The 17,962-nt window shown below is 44.8% G+C and overlaps 1 protein-coding gene across 1 annotated transcript in view; it reads left to right on the top strand.

Moving 5' to 3' along the window:
- Positions 1-5,864: 5,864 nt before the first annotated feature.
- The window catches only part of Gpc4 (glypican 4), a 112,844-nt gene continuing 100,746 nt past the window's right edge, over positions 5,865-17,962 (top strand). Inside the window, exon 1 of the mRNA XM_021153828.2 lies at positions 5,865-6,580. Within this exon, the coding sequence (XP_021009487.1) occupies positions 6,421-6,580 (160 nt within the window). The 5' untranslated portion in view covers positions 5,865-6,420. The remainder of the gene's footprint in view (positions 6,581-17,962) is intronic.

The raw sequence follows: 17,962 nt of genomic DNA, 5'->3' as shown, positions 1-17,962 counted from the left end.
GTGTGTGTGTGTGTGTGTGTGGTGTCAGAGATTGAACTTGGGGCTTTGTGCATACCAGGTAAGTACTTTATCAACTGAGCTACAACCCTAGCTCCTAGATCACTTTTTTTTTTTTAATAAAAAAATGTCCATAGTGTTGTGGATGAAGGCAAAGTTTCATATACTCCAAATTCTCTATTACTACCCTACATTCCAAGCCCTAGAATCAACCTTTGTATAAAGTAAGTAGTCATATAGTATAACCTGCTTGATTGTTTTAAACGATGAAGAACCAGAGGACAAGAGCTAAATGGGTGAAATTTGGTTTAGAGACTATGTTGAGTTTGTCCAACCAACATAAAAAAATAGTTTAGTGAGAGTCTCATGAAGCACAGACTGGCCTGGAAATCATTTTTGTAGCCAAGAATGAGCTTGAACTTTCTGACTAACCTCTTGTCTCAACTTTTCAAGTCCTAGGATTACAGGAATTGAAATTCAATTCAATGGGGTGCTAAAAATTGGACACAGGGCTCCACTCTTCCAACTGAGCTACATTCCCAGACCTGTCCAAACAAACTTTTACCAGTTCTGAAGCAGTTGCTCACTCTGAAAACCAGAAGATTTCAAATAGAGTTATTTTTTATTTTTATTTTTTATTTCCCTGGGGAAAAGCCCAGTTTGGAATAGCTCCCAGTGCTAAGGGGAAGAATTCTTAGACAATATGGATTCTGTACAGGGACAAGTTGGCATTTACTTTTTCTTTTTTTTTTTTTTTTAAGATTTATTTATGTATATGAGTACATTGTAGTTATCTTCAGACACACCAGAAGAGGGCATTAGATCTCATTATGGATGGTTGTGAACCACCATGTGGTTGTTGGGAATTGAACTCAGGACCTCTGGAAGAGCAGTCAGTGCTCTTAACTGCTGAGCCATCTCTCCAGCCCAAGCTTGGCATTTTCTTGCTTTGAAGGAGACAGGAACTGCTGCTTTGTCTGCTTGGAGTTCCCCAGGCAGGCTTTCTGAAGAATGAATCAGAGAGAACTGTCTATGGAATGGAGAAGAATGACAGTATATACATAGGCTGAATCCAGTAAAGGTGCAACAACTTAGCAAAAGTAGGAAAGGAATCTGCTTTCTTCTCATCTTTGTATTTGACAGTGTGGGGAACTCACCGGTTGGTCAAAAGGACCTGATTTAACTTATTCTCCTCACTTGGAGGACAGCACAATGTGTTCATATCTTGAGCGTATGTGTCCCACCCCTACTAGATGAGAGACCCCATTGTGATGGCTTGAATATGCTTGGCCCAGGGTGTGGTACTATTAAGAGGTGTGGCCTTGTTGAAGTAGGTGTGTCACTGTGGTCATAGGCTTTGAGTCTCTCATCCTACCTGCCTGGAAGCTACTATTCTGCTAGCAGCCTTTAGATGAGGTGTAGAACTCTCAGCTCCTCCTGCACTATGTCTGCCTAAGATGTTGCCGTGCTCCTACCTTGATAATAATGGACTGAATCTCTGACCTGTAAGCAAGCCCCAATTAAATGCTGTCCTTCTATGGGTTGCCTTGGACACGGTGTGTTTTCACAGCAGTAAAACCCTAACTAAAACACCAGGCATGCTATAAGTGTGTTCTATCTAAGCCAGCCTTGGCTTATACATCTCCCCTCCCGTTAGAACAAAGCACTATCTCGTACATTGTATGAGTGCCAGACTCAGTTATTAATCTGAAGAAAAGATAGTTCTACAGGATTTGGGGAAGTTACACATTTACTACTGATCCTAAACAAGACCCAGAGCACTGTATTTTCTGACAAAAATAATATGGGATTATGACAGAGGCTTAGATTTCAGTCTTGGTGGTTCAGCTACTCAAAGATCTCTGCGGCTGTGAATAAGCTATATAACCTGTCTGGGACTTGGTTTCCTTGTCTCTTTTAAAAAGAAATCCAAAGACTTTGCTGTGAGATTGTGTCTCCTAGGAATGTCAGAAACTAGGCTCATAATCCCTACCTATGCTCATGCAGGCATCCCTAATTAAATGCAGTGGGACACACACACACACACACACACACACACACACACACACACACACACACACACACACACACACACACTGCATGCCACAAGAGAAATCAAAGCAGGAGGGGAACTTTCTGAGAAGAAAAAAAAAGTTCAGTGGGAGAGGAATTCAATAAAAGAAGATATGCTCAAAATATGTATATGTATATATATATATATATATATATATATATATGCACGTGTGTGTGTGTGTGTGTGTGTGAGAGAGAGAGAGAGAGAGAGAGAGAGAGAGAGAGAGAGAGTGTGTAAGCAGATGAATTGAAACAATGACACAAAATTCAAACTGTCCTTTGTGTTTAAGGGATGCTAGGAGTTGGATCATCGCCCCTAGAGACGCCTACATGTAAGGTACTATAGCATCACATTGTGGTATGCCTGTGTAATAGAATATTACTCATCCTTAAAAAGGAAGGAAATGCTGAAGCCTGTTGCCACATAGATGGATATTGAGAACTTGATGCTGAATGAAGGTAGCCAGACCAAAGGCCCCCACACTGATTAATTCTCTTCATACAAAATGTCCAGACTAGGCAAAACTCTAGAAACAGTAAGCAGATTTGCTGGCTTCTAGGGTATAGAGTGAGAAAATGAAGTATGTGGATTGTTTTGGGGACGAGGAAAATGTTTTGGAACTAGCTATGGTGATGACTGAACAATATTAGATTATTTTGAATGTCGCTGAATTGTATATTTTACTTTTGTGTCATCTGTATGTGCTTGTATATGTGCAGAGATGCTTGTGGAGGTCAGAGGTTAACCTTGGATGTTAGTCCTCAGTAGTTTTGCTAGGTGAGACAGGATCTCCTACTGGGACCTAGAGCTCAGAGCTGACCAATTTGCCTACTCTGCCTGGCCAAGGAGCCAAGCATCCTCCATAGCATTGGGATTACAAATGGGTGCCTTTACACTGGAGAATTTTTGTTTTATTTTGTGTTTTGTTTTTTTTGAGACAGGGTTTCTCTGTGTAACAGCATTGGCTGTCCTGGAACTGGCTTTGTACAGCAGGCTGACCTTGACTAACTCAGAGATCCTTCAGCCCCTGCTTTCTTAAAGGCATCTGTCACCACGCCCCATCCTACACTGGGCTTTTTTTTTTTTTTTTCCTAACTGGTTCTGGATACTGAACACAAGATTCTCTTACTTGGCAAGCCCTTTGACAACTGAGCAAACTCCTAGGCCTTCAATTTTATATATCTATATATGGCTAAATTGGTAAATTTTATGTAGTCTTTACCATAATAATAAGAAACAAACGTGAAAACCAATCCAAAGTCAAGTGAAGTTTAACAGTTTGAAAACTCTCCGCATTCTTCCAACCCTGGTGAGGGTGCTTCTCCAGGGTTGGTGAGCCAGGGAGGGGGAGGGGAGAGCATCAGGAGCTAGGGCCATCTGAAAAGCTTCCATCTGGGTGATATTTGTTTCATAGATTGCCAGTTGTTCACCCTGTTTGTATTTAAATGAAAGGAGGCTTTGAAGTGGGAACCGCCTCTGAGCAGGGCTTGGGGTTCCTGCCTTCCCTGGTAAAGTTCAGACTTGTCCAGATCTGCCTGTAGCCAGAGGTTACTGTTTCTGGTGGAAAAGGCTCAAGTTTTGGTTAATAATACACTAAAAGGAAGAGCATCAGTGACTTGAGGGGGGCAAAAATGAGTTCCTCTTGCTGTAGGAGGCAATGTTCCAATGTGGTCCTTTTATACGTTAGGAAAATCCCTTTCTCTTTTATTGTCAAAGATTTATTTTATTTTTCTTTATTTTGAAAGAGGGTCATATGTAGCCCAGGCTAGCCACAAATTCCTTATGTCCCTGAGGCTGGTCTTGAACTCTTGATTTTCCTGTCTATACCTTCTGGAATTACAGGTGTGTATCATATACCCAGTTTGGAATTTCCTTTTACTATTAATGTTGGTTGCATCTCAAATCATATTTCCCTTGCTGAAGAATATCTTTATGTATGCATCAGTGGATGTTAAGGTGCTGTGCTAAGCGCTAGTAGTGCCAGGAGGACCTCATGGTTAGCAGTTTAAGGATTACCTGGATTATTCAAAAGTTCCTTGAACATGACAGGGAATTCAATGGAGCTGAGTGTGCATAAATTAAATGTGTTGCCAGACATAAAAAATTTTAAGTCACAGCTGGGTGTGGTGGCGCAGGTCTTAAATATCAGTGCTTGAGAGCCTGAGCCCAGTGGGTGTCTGAGTTCAAGGCCAGCCTGGTCTACAGAGTTCCAGGGCTACAGGGAGGGAGAAACTCTACCACAAACAAACAAGCAAACAAACAGAAAAGAAATTGGAAGTCCTAGTTACAGACAGGTCACAGTGTGTCTGTTCATGCTACTGCTCTGCAAGAGTTAATATATTGAAGAGGAGTCTGCAGTGGGCATTCAAAACAGCCTCCACAGCTTTCTACGGCTCCTCACCTCCAACCATGTCAACACGGTTTCCAAAGAACAGTGGAGGAAGTCTCCACAAACCCTCTGAGGGCGATAATTGTAATGATGGTTCGTATCTTCACCCTATGTAATTTTATGGGAATTGAGAGTCTAGCCAAATAATAAGCTCCAGCCCTTTTCATCTGCCCAGTTCCCAGCACACTCCCGAGGTGTCTGAGGCACTTCTCACCCTAAGCTCTTAAAGCAGATTGTAACAATAACAACAGTAATGACAAGTTCACAATCTGCACGGTTCCCTTCATTAAAGGAGCCCTGGGAGCTTCAAAAACACTCATTAATGGAATCTGACAAAGCTTGGAAGGTGGGAAGACTCACCCATTCCCAGTTTTCTTGTGGCTAAATGTAGAACGAGAAGGATTGGAGATCCTGGGTTGTCATTCCCTGCCACCACTAGGGTCTTTTCATTCAAGAGTCTTGGGACTTTGAACATATTGACCTCAGGTGAGTGCCAATTCTTAGCGTTTCTTTCTTTCTGTGGGGTGTCAATTCCTATACCCTACACAGGGCAGTGTGGGGCCAAAAGTTTTTCTGAGCAACCTTGATTTAGCTCCATTTCCTCGAGGTTCAGTGATTGTTTTCTGGTCAGTTTCAGAGTTTGTGTATATTTATTGCAGAACTTAGGGTGTGAGCGTGCGTTGAACAGTGCGTGGGGATGAAGCAGGTGAGAAGATGATTGCTAGAGTTAGGGACTAGCTTGTGCTCTTAGGGGAACACTGTGTGATGGGAAGCAGGCCAAGGGAGGCTAGGTGAGCCTCTCAGCCCAGCTGTGAGTTCCAGGTTTCCCCGGCCCCCCACCCCGAGTTGTTTGGATCAAAGCAATGCCAGTATGTGAGTGTGCCTTCCTTGCCCAGGTGTTGGTTAGAAGTGGCCCTGGATGCTGGGTAGAAGCAATGAAGCAATGAAGCTGGTAATGAAGCTGGCTGGAGGGCTAAGTGCTGCTCAGGCCCGTGGGGATAGCCTGTCAAGTGGCTGTGGAGAAAGGCTTGTGGCTCAGACAGGGGCTCAAGGCCCCAAGATCCAGGTCACCAGGATCTCTTGAGACTTGGCCCCTTAAGGGGGAAGAAACTGCCCTTTCCTCTCTTGCTGGGGGGCCAGGGGGTCAGGTTCCCCGCCTCTGAAGAGGAGGGCAGGAGGGAGGAGCCCAGCAGGGCGTGTCGCAAGAGGGAGCTCCGCGCGCCCCGTGCGGGCCCCCTAGGAAGTGGATTTGGCCTGCTCCAGATCCAACCCAGCTTCCAGGTTTTCTCCCAGCCCGGCCCTGCGTGCTCCCGCCTGTCTCGGGCTCGCTCCCCCCTCTCCCCATGCCCGCCCCCTCCCTCCCTTAGGGCCGCCCCGCTTGGCCAAGTTTGCGGAGCCTCGCTGTGCGAGCCGGGCCAGTCAATCAGCGGCAGAGCTGAGAAGGGCACAGCCGTGCGGCCGAGGGCAGTGAGCTGAGCCGGGCTGGGTGAGCGGAGCAGCGCCGGGTGGCTGAAGCCCCGCGCCAGCGATCGCCCGCCGACGCCGCCCACACTCTGCTCTTCTGCGACTCCTGCCACCTTCCCTTCCTTCCCTGAGCCCCTCCGCCCCTGGCTAGCTGGCCCGGGTTCTCTAGCCTTCGGAGTCCCGAGGTCACGGATCCTCTCCCTAGTCCCTTGGGTCCCGCGCCCATTCCACGCCTTTTTCCTCGTACCCCACCCCGGCTGGGCGCCTGGCACCGGGGACCGTTGCCTGACGCGAGGCCCAGCTCCACTTTTCGCCCGCGTCTCCTCCTCCTGCCCTCCTCCTCCTCCTCCTCCTTCACTACCAACTCCAACTCCCCAGTTCTCGCTCCGCTCGTGAGTGTTCACTCCGCGCCTCTCCGCCCGCTCCGCAGCGCTGCTTTCCATCGGGTCTCATTCTGTCCTCTAAAGGTGGGAGCGCGTCCGTCAGGGTCCGCACCATGGCACGCTTAGGCTTGCTCGCGCTCCTCTGCACCCTGGCCGCGCTCAGCGCCTCGCTGCTGGCTGCGGAGCTCAAGTCGAAAAGTTGCTCGGAAGTGCGACGTCTCTACGTGTCCAAAGGCTTCAACAAGAACGATGCCCCCCTCTATGAGATCAACGGTAGGTGGGAATCCTGCACTCTCCCCATTACCGAGCGGTGGGCACCCCGGGAAAAGGGGCGGCCCCCCACGCCGCACCAGGTAGCCGAGAGGGAGAAACGGGCAGGCAGGAGAGCCAGCCCCGGCTTTGAGCGGGCACCGCGAGTGGAGGGGCGCCGCGGGTTTATTCAGTGCCACCCAGGTCCTCTGCTGCTGCCCCCCACCCCAGCCCTCTCACTCCCGGGAAGCCACTAGGGACTCTGGCCCTCAACGTGCGTGGCTTGGGCTCTCTCGCCTTTTCCGGGTTGAATTCTTTACTGGGTTCCCCGCTTTGTTGTGTGGGTGACGACGAGGCCGAGTGGGGGCGGGGTGGGGAACCTCCTGGAGTTTGCAGATTCCTAGGGGCGCAAAACGTGCGACTTGAATGAGCCGCTCATTGACGGTCTCCTAAAATTCCTCTCCCCGCCGCCTCTCTTCCACCGCTGACACGGTTTAGTTTTTAGGAGCCGCAAGGGCTTTAGAAGTCACCTTTAAAAAGCGAACTCTTCCGTACGCCTTCAAATCCCGACTTTTGGGAAGTCTCCAGCTTTCCGGAAGGTGTTGGATAAAACGGGTATTTCCCCTCCTTTTCTCTTTTCTCACCTCATTTTAAGGGTTAATTGCACTTTCAATTACAGACCTTTGAAAGGACTGATTACAGGAAACCTAAATCTCAGTTTGGAGATGGTTATGCAAATGAAGATGGCTTTGCCTCTGAAAAAGTTCACCGGATTTCAGCGCTGGGGGGTTGCGGGGAGGGGGTTGCGTATGGTATTTGGGGAAGTCCTCCTAGAGCGCTGGGGAGGCTGCATCAGGTATGCCCTCCCCTCCTGCTCCCGAGGTCTCCAGGCCCGCTGGTGGCAGTGCCTGGGCTAGTCCTCCTTCCCTGTTGTACTAGATTTTTGAAGCCGCCAACTGTTGCGCACAGCCCTGCAGGCTGGTGGCCGAAGCGGCACAGGTAGCTTGTTCACCCCGGGGACTCCGAAGGAGCTACGAATCTAACTGGCTTTTGGCCAGCTTAACCTAACGGAGGCGTTAGAGATTCGAGCCCCGAAGGCCAAATCTCCATTCCGAACCTTTCATGGAAGTGTGCAGAGTGCGCCTTTGCCTCGCTGTACTGGTTACCCGGGTGGGGCAGGCAGGGGGCCAGCAGCCAGCAAAGGAAATACTGTAATTTTAACCAGGCGCTTCCAAAAGCTTTAGAAGACTTGGGGGTCATCTTTTGGAAGGCTATTAATAACCTTGGAGATTAAGTGTGGTCATCAATTACATATAAATTACAAAAGTAATTGAGGGAAGTTGCTGGGTACTTTCAGAGTGTAATCGGGCTCCGTCTAGAAATAGAACTGAAGAAATTGTTGGTAGTAGCCCAGGCGTCCACTGCACCTTGGCAGTTGTCAAGTAACTCACAGGCTACTGATGAAAGGCTGTTTGCCCTTCAGCTGCCTGTCTTTTTGGGAACTCAAGTATGTCCTCCCAGACTCATGATTTTATTGGTTGTAGAGCTCTGAAAAGCCCCCTTTCTTTTCCCTCTTCCTCCTGCCCTGCCAGCAAAAGAGAATTGAACCGGCAGCCGCAGAAGCTTGGGAGCTCTGCAGGTCAGACCTGAGGTCTTTGTGCCCTGCACGGTTCGGGCCTGGGTGCTTCAGAGATGATTGGCGTGAAGGTTACAGTTGTCATTCCCACATTCTGAAGGGAGGCATGCAGCTATGCACTTAATGGGACAGTGACAAGTTTCCATGTGCCTGTGCAAACAATATGTGCCTCTGAGATGGACTAGTGGCATTTTGGCCGAGGGCTATGAAATCACCCTCCCCAGGTACTTCAGGTTTGTGATGTGCAGTCTCTAGAGATGGCAGCATCCCCAGCCATCAGTTTGATGGACAAGGAATTTGGAAAGGTGATGGTCAGGGACGATGGGTGTTCCCTTTGATTGTCACGGGCACTGAAGATACCTGTGGTACATCTTTGCATAAATGTCTATCTGGACCCCCCCCCAAAAAAGATAGGGAGTTATTAGTGCCCAGCAGCAGGAAATGGAAGCTAATGTGCTCACACCCAAAACATTTTTTTCTTTTTGTCTTGTCCTTCATCTCCCTCCCAGGGCTGCTGCTTTTATTTCCCCTTTTCAGTGACCTACTGGACTGCATTCTCCTGAGGAACAAAGGAAGTGCCTTTTTAGCTGGAATCCTTGGAAGACCACCAAGGACTTTAGCTCATGCAGTGCAATTTCGCACCACTTTCAACAATAACAAAAATGCATGACTGAATGGCTCAAAAATGTGGAGTGTTAGAGGCATTCAGTTGAGTCTAGGACACTGTCACAACACAGACAGACCCCAGTGAATACCTTTTGATAGCTGGTCTAGAAGCAGGGTAGTCTTTACCATCACCCTGGCCTCTCCAGGTGCTCGCATCAGCCTCACCTTTTGGGGACTATCCTTAGATCATTTTGACCATTTGGGGAGGCAGTTCTGGGGAAATCAATGTAATGACTTGGCATGAGCCTAGATATGAAGGAGTTAGTTACCATGCACTTTACTTGGGAGAAGTATGTATTTTCTTCAAAGCCAGAGATGATTTTACAGGTAGCGGGTTGCAATGTCTGTAGGATTAGTTCACTGAACCCTAGGCTTATCCAGGTGTAATGTTTTATTTTCTTTGGAAAGAATAATGGGGATTGAATCTAGGGCTTTGTACATGTTAGACAAGCACTCTTACCCATGAGATATACCATTCCCTACTTCTTGAAGTTTTATTCTTGAAACCCTTGCACTTCTAGAAAGACTGTGAGCAGATTTGCTGTTCTGAAGGACTCACAGTTATAGGTCGTAGTTGAGACCATCTTGATGTTCTCTTGTTGGTGTCAGGGAGGAAGTAAACATGCTTGACTCCAATACCTAATGGCCAGTCCACGTGCCATGATCACACAGCATCTGTAATAGCTTTCATTGGTCAAAAAATTATTTTTTGGTTTGCCTGCTATGTGAAGTATTCACAGAAGCAACAAGAAGGGTAGGAGATCAAGCCCCCACTCCCCACCGCCCACCCCCCAAAAAAACAAACCACAGGGCTTGGTAGTAGGGAGATATGCCATTCACACATACTTGGAATGCACCATAAGGTGTGATAAATACCATGTGAATGAGATGAGAAATGTGGCCTTGGGGGTATAAGTGTGTGCTTAGCTTGTGCCAGACCCTAGATTTAATCCCTAGCACAAACAAGGAGAAGAGATTGGGGCTAGAGTATTAAATAGGTGATGGTAGTTTGTTAGTATAAAATAATAAAATAATAAGCTATCTATATGTTTTTTAAAGATTCATTTTATGTACATTGCTGTTTTGCCTGCATGCATGTTTGTGTGAGGGAACTGGAGTTACAAACAGTTGTGAGCTGCCTTGTGGGTGCTGGGAATTGAACCTGGGTCCTTTGGAAGAGCAGTCAGTACTCTTAAGCCCGGAGCCATCTCCCCAGGCCCTACTCTCTAAAATCCTAACCATTTTCATTAGGATATGTGACAAATTAGCACATTAATAGTGTGCTGGAATTGCCTTGAAGAGTGTGGCATTTAGTTAGAATAATATTGAAAGTGTAAAAGGTGCCTTTTCACAACAACATAGAACCTGTGAACATGTACCCACACTTGAAAATGCTCATATATGTATCTCAAAGGATTCTGGGAATTACTCAAGCTATGTTAGGACAGAGAGGAAAGGAGGATCGAGATACTGATACTGTAAATAAGACAAAGTATGTGTTTCTAGATTTGTGTTTTCCCTCCATTTAGCTGGGTTGGGTTTTATTTTATTTTAATTCATTTATTTTATTTATTTTTTGAGACAGAGCCTTATGATGTAACCTTGGCTGTCCTAGAACTCACTGCGTAGACCAGGTTGGCCTTGAACTCACAGAGGTCTGCCTGCCTCTGCCTCCTAAGTACTGGGATTAAAGGAATGCACTGCTACCACAGCCAGCTGGGGTTGGATTTTGTTAATTGACCTTGTGATTTCTTAATCTATTGACATTGTCACTTTGGCTCTGGATGTGTCATTTGAGAGGGTCTTATGGAATCCCAGGGCCTGTCCCTTCATTGTTAAAGCAACTGTCTTCTGGATTTGCTAAAAAGAGAACTTAGTAACAGTTCTGGCTTATGCAGTTGAATCTCTTTTAGAATGTATAAATATAAATGTTTGATTCAGTGTAATTACTATTTTACCTTTATTTGACTCACATCAGGTTGCAGGCAATTTCGGGATTACCTGGAGACTCCACTGAGGAAGGAAAAAGGGAGTTTTCTGAACATCAGTGTTAGTGTGAGTCAGTCTGAAGTACCCTTCTCTGATTGTTGCCCAGTAACATTAACAATTTTATGTAGCACAGGTTTGTTCTTATATGCTCACAAAAACACATTTTTGCCTTCTAATAGCTAATAGCTATTGTGTAGTTTCTTTTGGCTTTGTCTCATTTAAAGTCTACAACTGTCATCTATGTATTCAAAAATGATCACCTTTTATTTACTCATAGAACTTGAGATTGGAAAGGATTAAGAAATACATTCATGGGGCTGGAGAGAGAGATGGCTCAGCAGTTAAGAGCACTGAGTTCCATTGTGAGCACCAACCATCCGCCATTCCAGTCACAGGGAATCCAACGCCCTCTTCTGGTCTCCAAGGGCACCAGACATGCACACTGCACACAGGAACATGCATGCAAAACACCCATACACATAGAAGTAAGTAAATACAGTAATTAAATTAGAAGTACATTCAGAGTTGTACAGATTGTGAGTGGCAGAGGCAGGGTTGGAACCCAAGTCCTCTTTGAACCTACTATGCACTGCGTTGTGCTAAGACGGGAAGATATATTTTCTGGTTCCTTTGGAGGTTCTATAGATCTAAGTTAGGCAGCACTGTCCTCACGCAGTAGTGGAGAGGATCTAGTCACCTCTTCAGCAGGCAAAATGTCAAACCCAATTATAGATAGTATAGAGTCCATAGTTGGAGGAATATACATTATTTCTTGGACCATAGGGGGTAGTGAGGGTTTGTAGGGAGGGAAATGTCATGGCTTATGTTGTTTTAGAAAGATAATTAGCAACTATTTGGAGTTAAAGGAGTTGTGAGGCAAGAGATAAAGGTAGGCAGAGGCTATTTAAATTGTTCTTACCTGCCACTCAACTTCCCATTCTGATTTGGCTGTGTCAGCTACTTTGAATGGACTCATCCCCCTGTGTTGAGCTTCTGTGGCTCCAGATATCTTAAATCACTCTGTTTTCATTGAGTTACTGCTGAACTCTCTTCAAGGGTTCGGTGCCCACCAGTAACGAGTATGTTCTAGGTGAGGTTCTCATGCATATGGTTCTATGGCACCCGTGATGTAATGGCATTATACTTCCATAGTATATAACAAACCCATTGGTCTGTTCTACTCCCAAGAATCTTGGATCTAAACACTTAAAATACGGGGGAAAATGAGAGTAAATTTTCACGATATGTTGATGTTCCCTAGAGATGATTGTTTTGCTTTGAGGGAGTAACTGCAGTTATAGAACTGATAACTGAGCATTATAGGCACTTACTTTTTTTTTTTTTTTTTTTTTTTTTTTTTTTTTTTTTTTTTTTTTTTTTTTTTTTTTTTTTTTTTTTTTTTTTTTTTTTTTTTTTTTTTTTTTTTTTTTTTTTTTGGTTTTTCGAGACAGGGTTTCTCTGTGTAGCCCTGGCTGTCCTGGCACTCACTTTGTAGACCAGGCTGGCCTCGAACTCAGAAATCCGCCTGCCTCTGCCTCCCGAGTGCTGGGATTAAAGGCGTGCGCCACCACGCCCGGCGGCACTTACTTTTTTTAACATTTGTTTATCTGTGTGTATATGGGACAGTGGCAGGAAGTTGGGGTACATACAGGTGTGGGTCAGATGTGCTTGTGAATGCCAGTGTAGCTTGGGAGTGTTAGTTCTCTTCTACCTCCATGCAGGTCCCCAGAATTGAACTCAAGTGGTCAGACAGGAAGCACCTATACCTGGTGAGGCATAACCACGGTCCTGTTATAGGAAACTGTAGAAAAATTTTAGACAACCGAATTCTGTATTTCTTCGTGCTTTGAAATACAGTTTTGGGAACAGACAACTGAAGTGGTTATGATTTTTGCATACTTTGAAGAGCACATTACCACGTTAGGTCTAGAGCATCGAGCTTGTTCAATGTACGTGAGTTATGCTTTTTACCAAAAATCTAAATTTTATATTTACCAAGGTGTAACAGCATCAGAATATTTTATATAAATAAGCAGATACATTAAAATGTGAACAGGTAACTGCATTTCCAATTCCACTTGGTGAAACATCTGTTGCTTACTAGGGAGAACATGAAAGTGCAGAGAATTCATGAAGCGATTCCATCCTGAAGGTAATTTGAAATATTATATTTAAGTTCTGATGCATTTAATTTAGCAATCTGGTGGGAGAGTAAAAAAAAAAAAATCAAAGAGATCCATCAGCCAGGTATTCAACTTTTGAAAAAGAAACTCTAACAAATGTTCGAAATTAGGGGAAAAAATTGAATGGAAGAGTTAAAGAAAGTCAATAACCTCCAGGAAGCCTGGAAACTATGTAAAAACATCTTATTGGAAGCCCAGATAAATGTGTGCCAGACATCAAAAAGACCAGCTGCTTGGGGGGAGGAAAAAAAAAAAAACAAACCCGGCATGACTAACTGGCAGAGTGAAAGAAGTTGCTTCAGGGAAAAAAAAAAGAAGTCTCTCACAAAACAGAGGCTAGGGCAGGAGAAGTCCACCAGGTATGGCAAGGCAGGTACAAACTAGAAATTAAGTGAGACAAAAGATAAATCTTATGAGGTAGATTGAAAATTCCTCCACGTTACCAAGATGGTGAAAAAGGTAGGCGGAGCTCAACTTTCCAGAGGAGAAGCAGTATGGTTTCTTTAAAGGGATATCATGTCTGATTAATCACCTAGAGTTCCTTGCCAGGAAAAAAAAAAAAAAAAAAAAGATCCCGAGAGAGAGGGTTGGGTGTGTAGTTCAGTGATAGAACACATGCTTAGCATGCACAGGGCTCTGGATTCTGTCCTCGGTATTAGTCATTCAACCCGATCAATAAAAGCATTTGGATACTGGGAAGCAGACATACATAATTTAGGTTTAAAAAAAGTTATGTAATTGCGATACCAGAGCTGAGAATACTTAAAATGCCTATTTATTTTGGGATAGGTAGGGATGTTGGTTTATTAACGATGGAAAAATTAATTGAGGGAGAAAAGCAAGTCTAGTGCCTTAGAAGTAAAAGGAGACCTGCATTCTTAGAACGAATTTGTTGTCTGCTGCTTTTGAGGAGGATTTTCTTTCTTTGAAAAGGAGGGGGTGGGGTGGTATTAGAATGTAGATTTTGAATGTAGAATTAGAATTAGTGGTTGTCAGTTCACATTGTACTATAATATTACTGAGCAGAATCTGTGAGTAGGGCTATGTCTTGGCTGACTGGGTTGCCCCAGTCATCTGGTCATCTGGTCATCTGGTAATAGGGATTGAACCTACACTAGGCCCTCCTGCGCAAGGCAAAGTCCTGAGTGATAGCGCTGACCTTTTTTGTTTTGAGACAGGGTCTCCTTAAGTTGCCCTGGCTGGTCTTGAACTCACTCTGTAGCTGAGGCAGGCCTTTAACTCAAGTTCTCCTGACTCAGCAGCAGTGGCTGCAATTTCAGGCCTCTGTATGTGTTTTTTTTCTTAATGATTATTTGCAGCTTAAAACCTACTGTCATTAATGATGTCTAAGGCTCCCCACCTCATCTCCGAGTTACTGTCATTCTGAGATTCTGAACTCTCCAGGGAAATTGGCTCAGGTAAAAGCTCTCATTGCAACAGTATGCATATTTGCTTGAATTTTGGCTAGTCTGGGGTTAAGGGAATGCCTATTAAACTTGGGGAAATATATTTTAAATTCAAGATAGAAGCACAAACCAGAACCATTGACTCTTTGAAAATAGAGACATAAGGACATTGAAAGCACTTTGGAGGGAATTAGAGGGAATCCAGCCTTCTTGTCATATATTGAATAAATGTCAGTGTACATAGTGATATTTCTTCCCTTTTGTCTATTGGTAAAATAACCCCAAATCTCTTTATTCCTAACTTCAATGTTCTCTTTGCCACGTGTTGATTCTCTTCAAGTGTCTTATCAAGAAAAAGAAGTACAAAAAATCCCTGGGCTTCTCCTCAGCACAAGCGTCCAGAACACAGCTGAGAATGTGGGAACTGGTGGGAAAGCTAAGTGATGGAGACAGCTGTCAGGAAGCCTGTGCATTCTGCTTGGAGAAAAGGCCTTCCGAACTTTTCTCCTCAGGAATCATTGAGCGTGTGATAGGCTCTGGGGATTCCAAAAGGTGTCAAACTGGAATCAAGTTTTTGAGTTTACATTTGAACCAGGCAGATGGATTTCGTAGGTAGCATTTATACAGGAGGAGACAAAGTACATCTGCTTTCCTAGCCTATGGCTGATAAGTTGGTTAAGTGTGCTGGCTGGGAGGTCAGAGGATGTTATAGAAAGGTTTCTTTAAGTTTTTATTTTTATTTTTTGAGAAACCTAAAACTTGACTTGTGATGGAAGTGAAGAGGCTAGTGTGAATCTGGGTGAGCGGCCGGAGCTGACCACATTACACACACAATCAGTTTGTTGATCTGGGCCCTTTGATACCTATTACAATGCCTAGACTAGAGCCACCCCTGGGATTTTTAAAGGATTTTTTTAATTATTATTATCTTAAATTATGTGCCTATGTGTTCCTGTGCACATTGTGTAGATGCTTACAGAGGCCAGAGGTGTCAGTCCCCTCATGGTCACAGGTGGTTGTGAGACCCCTGCCGTGGGTGTTGGGAAACAGACACTTGTCCTCCTGGAGAGCAGCATGTACTCTGAACTGTTGAGCGCCACTGTGGAGCATCTCTCCGGCCCACAAAGCACCCTTTTTAGGACAGGAACCTTTGGCTTTGATGTGTTCTGAAGTGAAAGTTGAGAAAGTTCCACTGAAAATCCTGGGCAAACGAATGAAAGCTCTCAAGACAGTGGCAGGGGACAGGGGATGGGGTTCAGGGTCCAGTGAGTGAACCAATCACTATGCTCTTTTGTCTCTCTCCCCTCCCCAGCTTCCTCTTCTCTCTTTCCACTTCCCCTTTTTATCTCAGCCAGGTCTTTTGATTGTAGCCCAGCATGGCCACAATTTGCCATCCTCTTGTCTCAACTTCCCCAGTGTGCTACCAGTATAGGTGTGCACGCCATTTTACCTAGCTTGTGTTTTTTTTTTTAAGGTTTATTTATTTATTATATGTAAGTACACTGTAGCTGTCTTCAGACACACCAGAGGAGGGAGTCATATCTCTTTATGGATGGCTGTGAGCCACCATGTGGTTGCTCGGATTTGAACTCAGGACCTTCAGAAGAGCAGTCAGTGCTCTTAACTGCTAAGCCATCTCTCCATCCCCTCGTGTTTTTATTTTAAAAAGAAAAAAAAAATAGGTTAAAGCTCAGCGGTAGAGTGCTTGGCCAGTGTGTTCAAGGCCCCGAGTTCTGTCTCCAGCTTTCCACCCCTAAAATAAGTTAAAGACTGTATATTATTAATGTAATGGGTTATTCACTTGAGAGCGTTTGGCTTATGATTTTCTTCCCCTCCAGCTTGTCTTCTAAGCCCTCTAGAACACCCAAGTTAGATGAATCGCCTGCCGTGCCCAGTTTGGGAAACCAACATTTTGACATAAAGTCACAAGATGCAAGAAAACTGGCTCTCGGGTTTAAATATTTGAATATTGGTTTCTCTTTTAAACATTTACCAAACTAAGTAAATGTATAATGATAAGAAAAGAAATGTTACAAGTTAAGGATACTTAACTCTGTAGGTATTTGAGCCTTTAAAAAAAGAAAGCCTCCTTTGCCTGGTTCGACCTGATCTGAGAGACCAGACCCATGGCCTCTAGTTCTGTCATACCAGGTAGCCTAGTGGTAGGTTCTTGAGAAATGTTTTGTGGTTTCCAAAAGTACAGGAATTATTAAAGTTTTATATTAATTCTGAGAATAGATTTTTTGGGATGGTTCTGAGGATGGAACCCCAAGGCCATCATTGAGCTCAGCCCTTATTCTAGGAACTGGCATTTTTATTCAACCTGCTCTGTTTGAATGTTTTTGTCTTCCTCCAAGTCCATATATTGTGAGCTTAACACTGCACATGCTCATGGTATTGGGACAGGAGACTTTAGGGAGGGAGGTGAGCATTTTTGAATGGGGTTAGTGTCCCTATTAAAAGGCCTCTGTGAGATTCCTTGAGCATGGGTTATATGCGGTCAGTAGTGAGAAGCCTAGCATGTGTGAACTAGGAAGAGGCCCCTCACCAGACACCGAATATGAATATGCCAGTACCTTGATGTGGAACTTCTTCTTAGCCTCCTTGGTGGCGGACACTGCACTTCTGCCATTTATAAGCCACATGTTCTACTTTATTACAGCTACCTAGACCTTGGTGCCCAAAGGAAACAGGGCAAAGTCTAGCATGTTTTGTTCCTCTCCACGTCCAATGCGGTGCTGATACTTGGTTCGCTCTGGGGTGAGAGGACAGCATTGCATGTGGTTGGCTTTAATCCCCGGAGACTTCTCACATTGTCTGCTCCAGCACGAGCAGCAACTCCAGCAACTCGCTGGGCTTGCAGATGAGCTTTTTGAAGCTTGCGGGCTTTTGCTTCTGCCTACCAGATGCCCCTTTCCTTACTCTTACCCAGGCCCCATCTCGATTTCTCTCACCACTCCTTTCACACCAGCTCTGCTCAGAGCTAGCCTGGCTTCATTCTGAACCATCCAGCTTGTATCTCCCAGAGTGGCTGGAAGTGGTTGCATTTGCACTACAGAGCTTCCCTTGGTTTCCCCTAAGCCCTTGAGAGCAACATCCCAGCAAGCCTGAAGTCCCCGGCATAAGCATAGAGTTTTTTTTTTCTTCCTTCCTCCTTCTCTTATTGTTTCTATTCTCTCACACATTTGTCTCCATTGAGTGTTCAGTCTGGTGCTTAGTCAGAGACAAAAACAAAGCACTCTGTCCTTGCAAACAGCAGTGGAAAGCATGTGGTTAGCAGCTCCCACTTGCAATGGTCCAGTCTGAGTGGGAGTGCCATTTTTCTGGCAGTCACTTCACAGAAGTCCCTGTGTGTGTGTGTGTGTGTGTGTGTGTGTGTCTGTGTGTCTGTGGGTGCACACCAGAATAGGTAGTCATTACATTCTTTACGATTTAGAGTCAAATTTTTATCTACTATTGTCAAAATTGCTTTAATTATACAATATTCCCCTGGGCAAAGACTTTTTTTTTTCAAAAAAGCAAACCA

Source organism: Mus caroli, chromosome X, assembly GCF_900094665.2.
Source record: "Mus caroli chromosome X, CAROLI_EIJ_v1.1, whole genome shotgun sequence".
Classification (NCBI taxonomy): domain Eukaryota; kingdom Metazoa; phylum Chordata; class Mammalia; order Rodentia; family Muridae; genus Mus; species Mus caroli.
The sequence above is the reverse complement of the archived record's forward strand: the minus strand, read 5'-3'. Positions and strand labels throughout refer to the sequence as shown.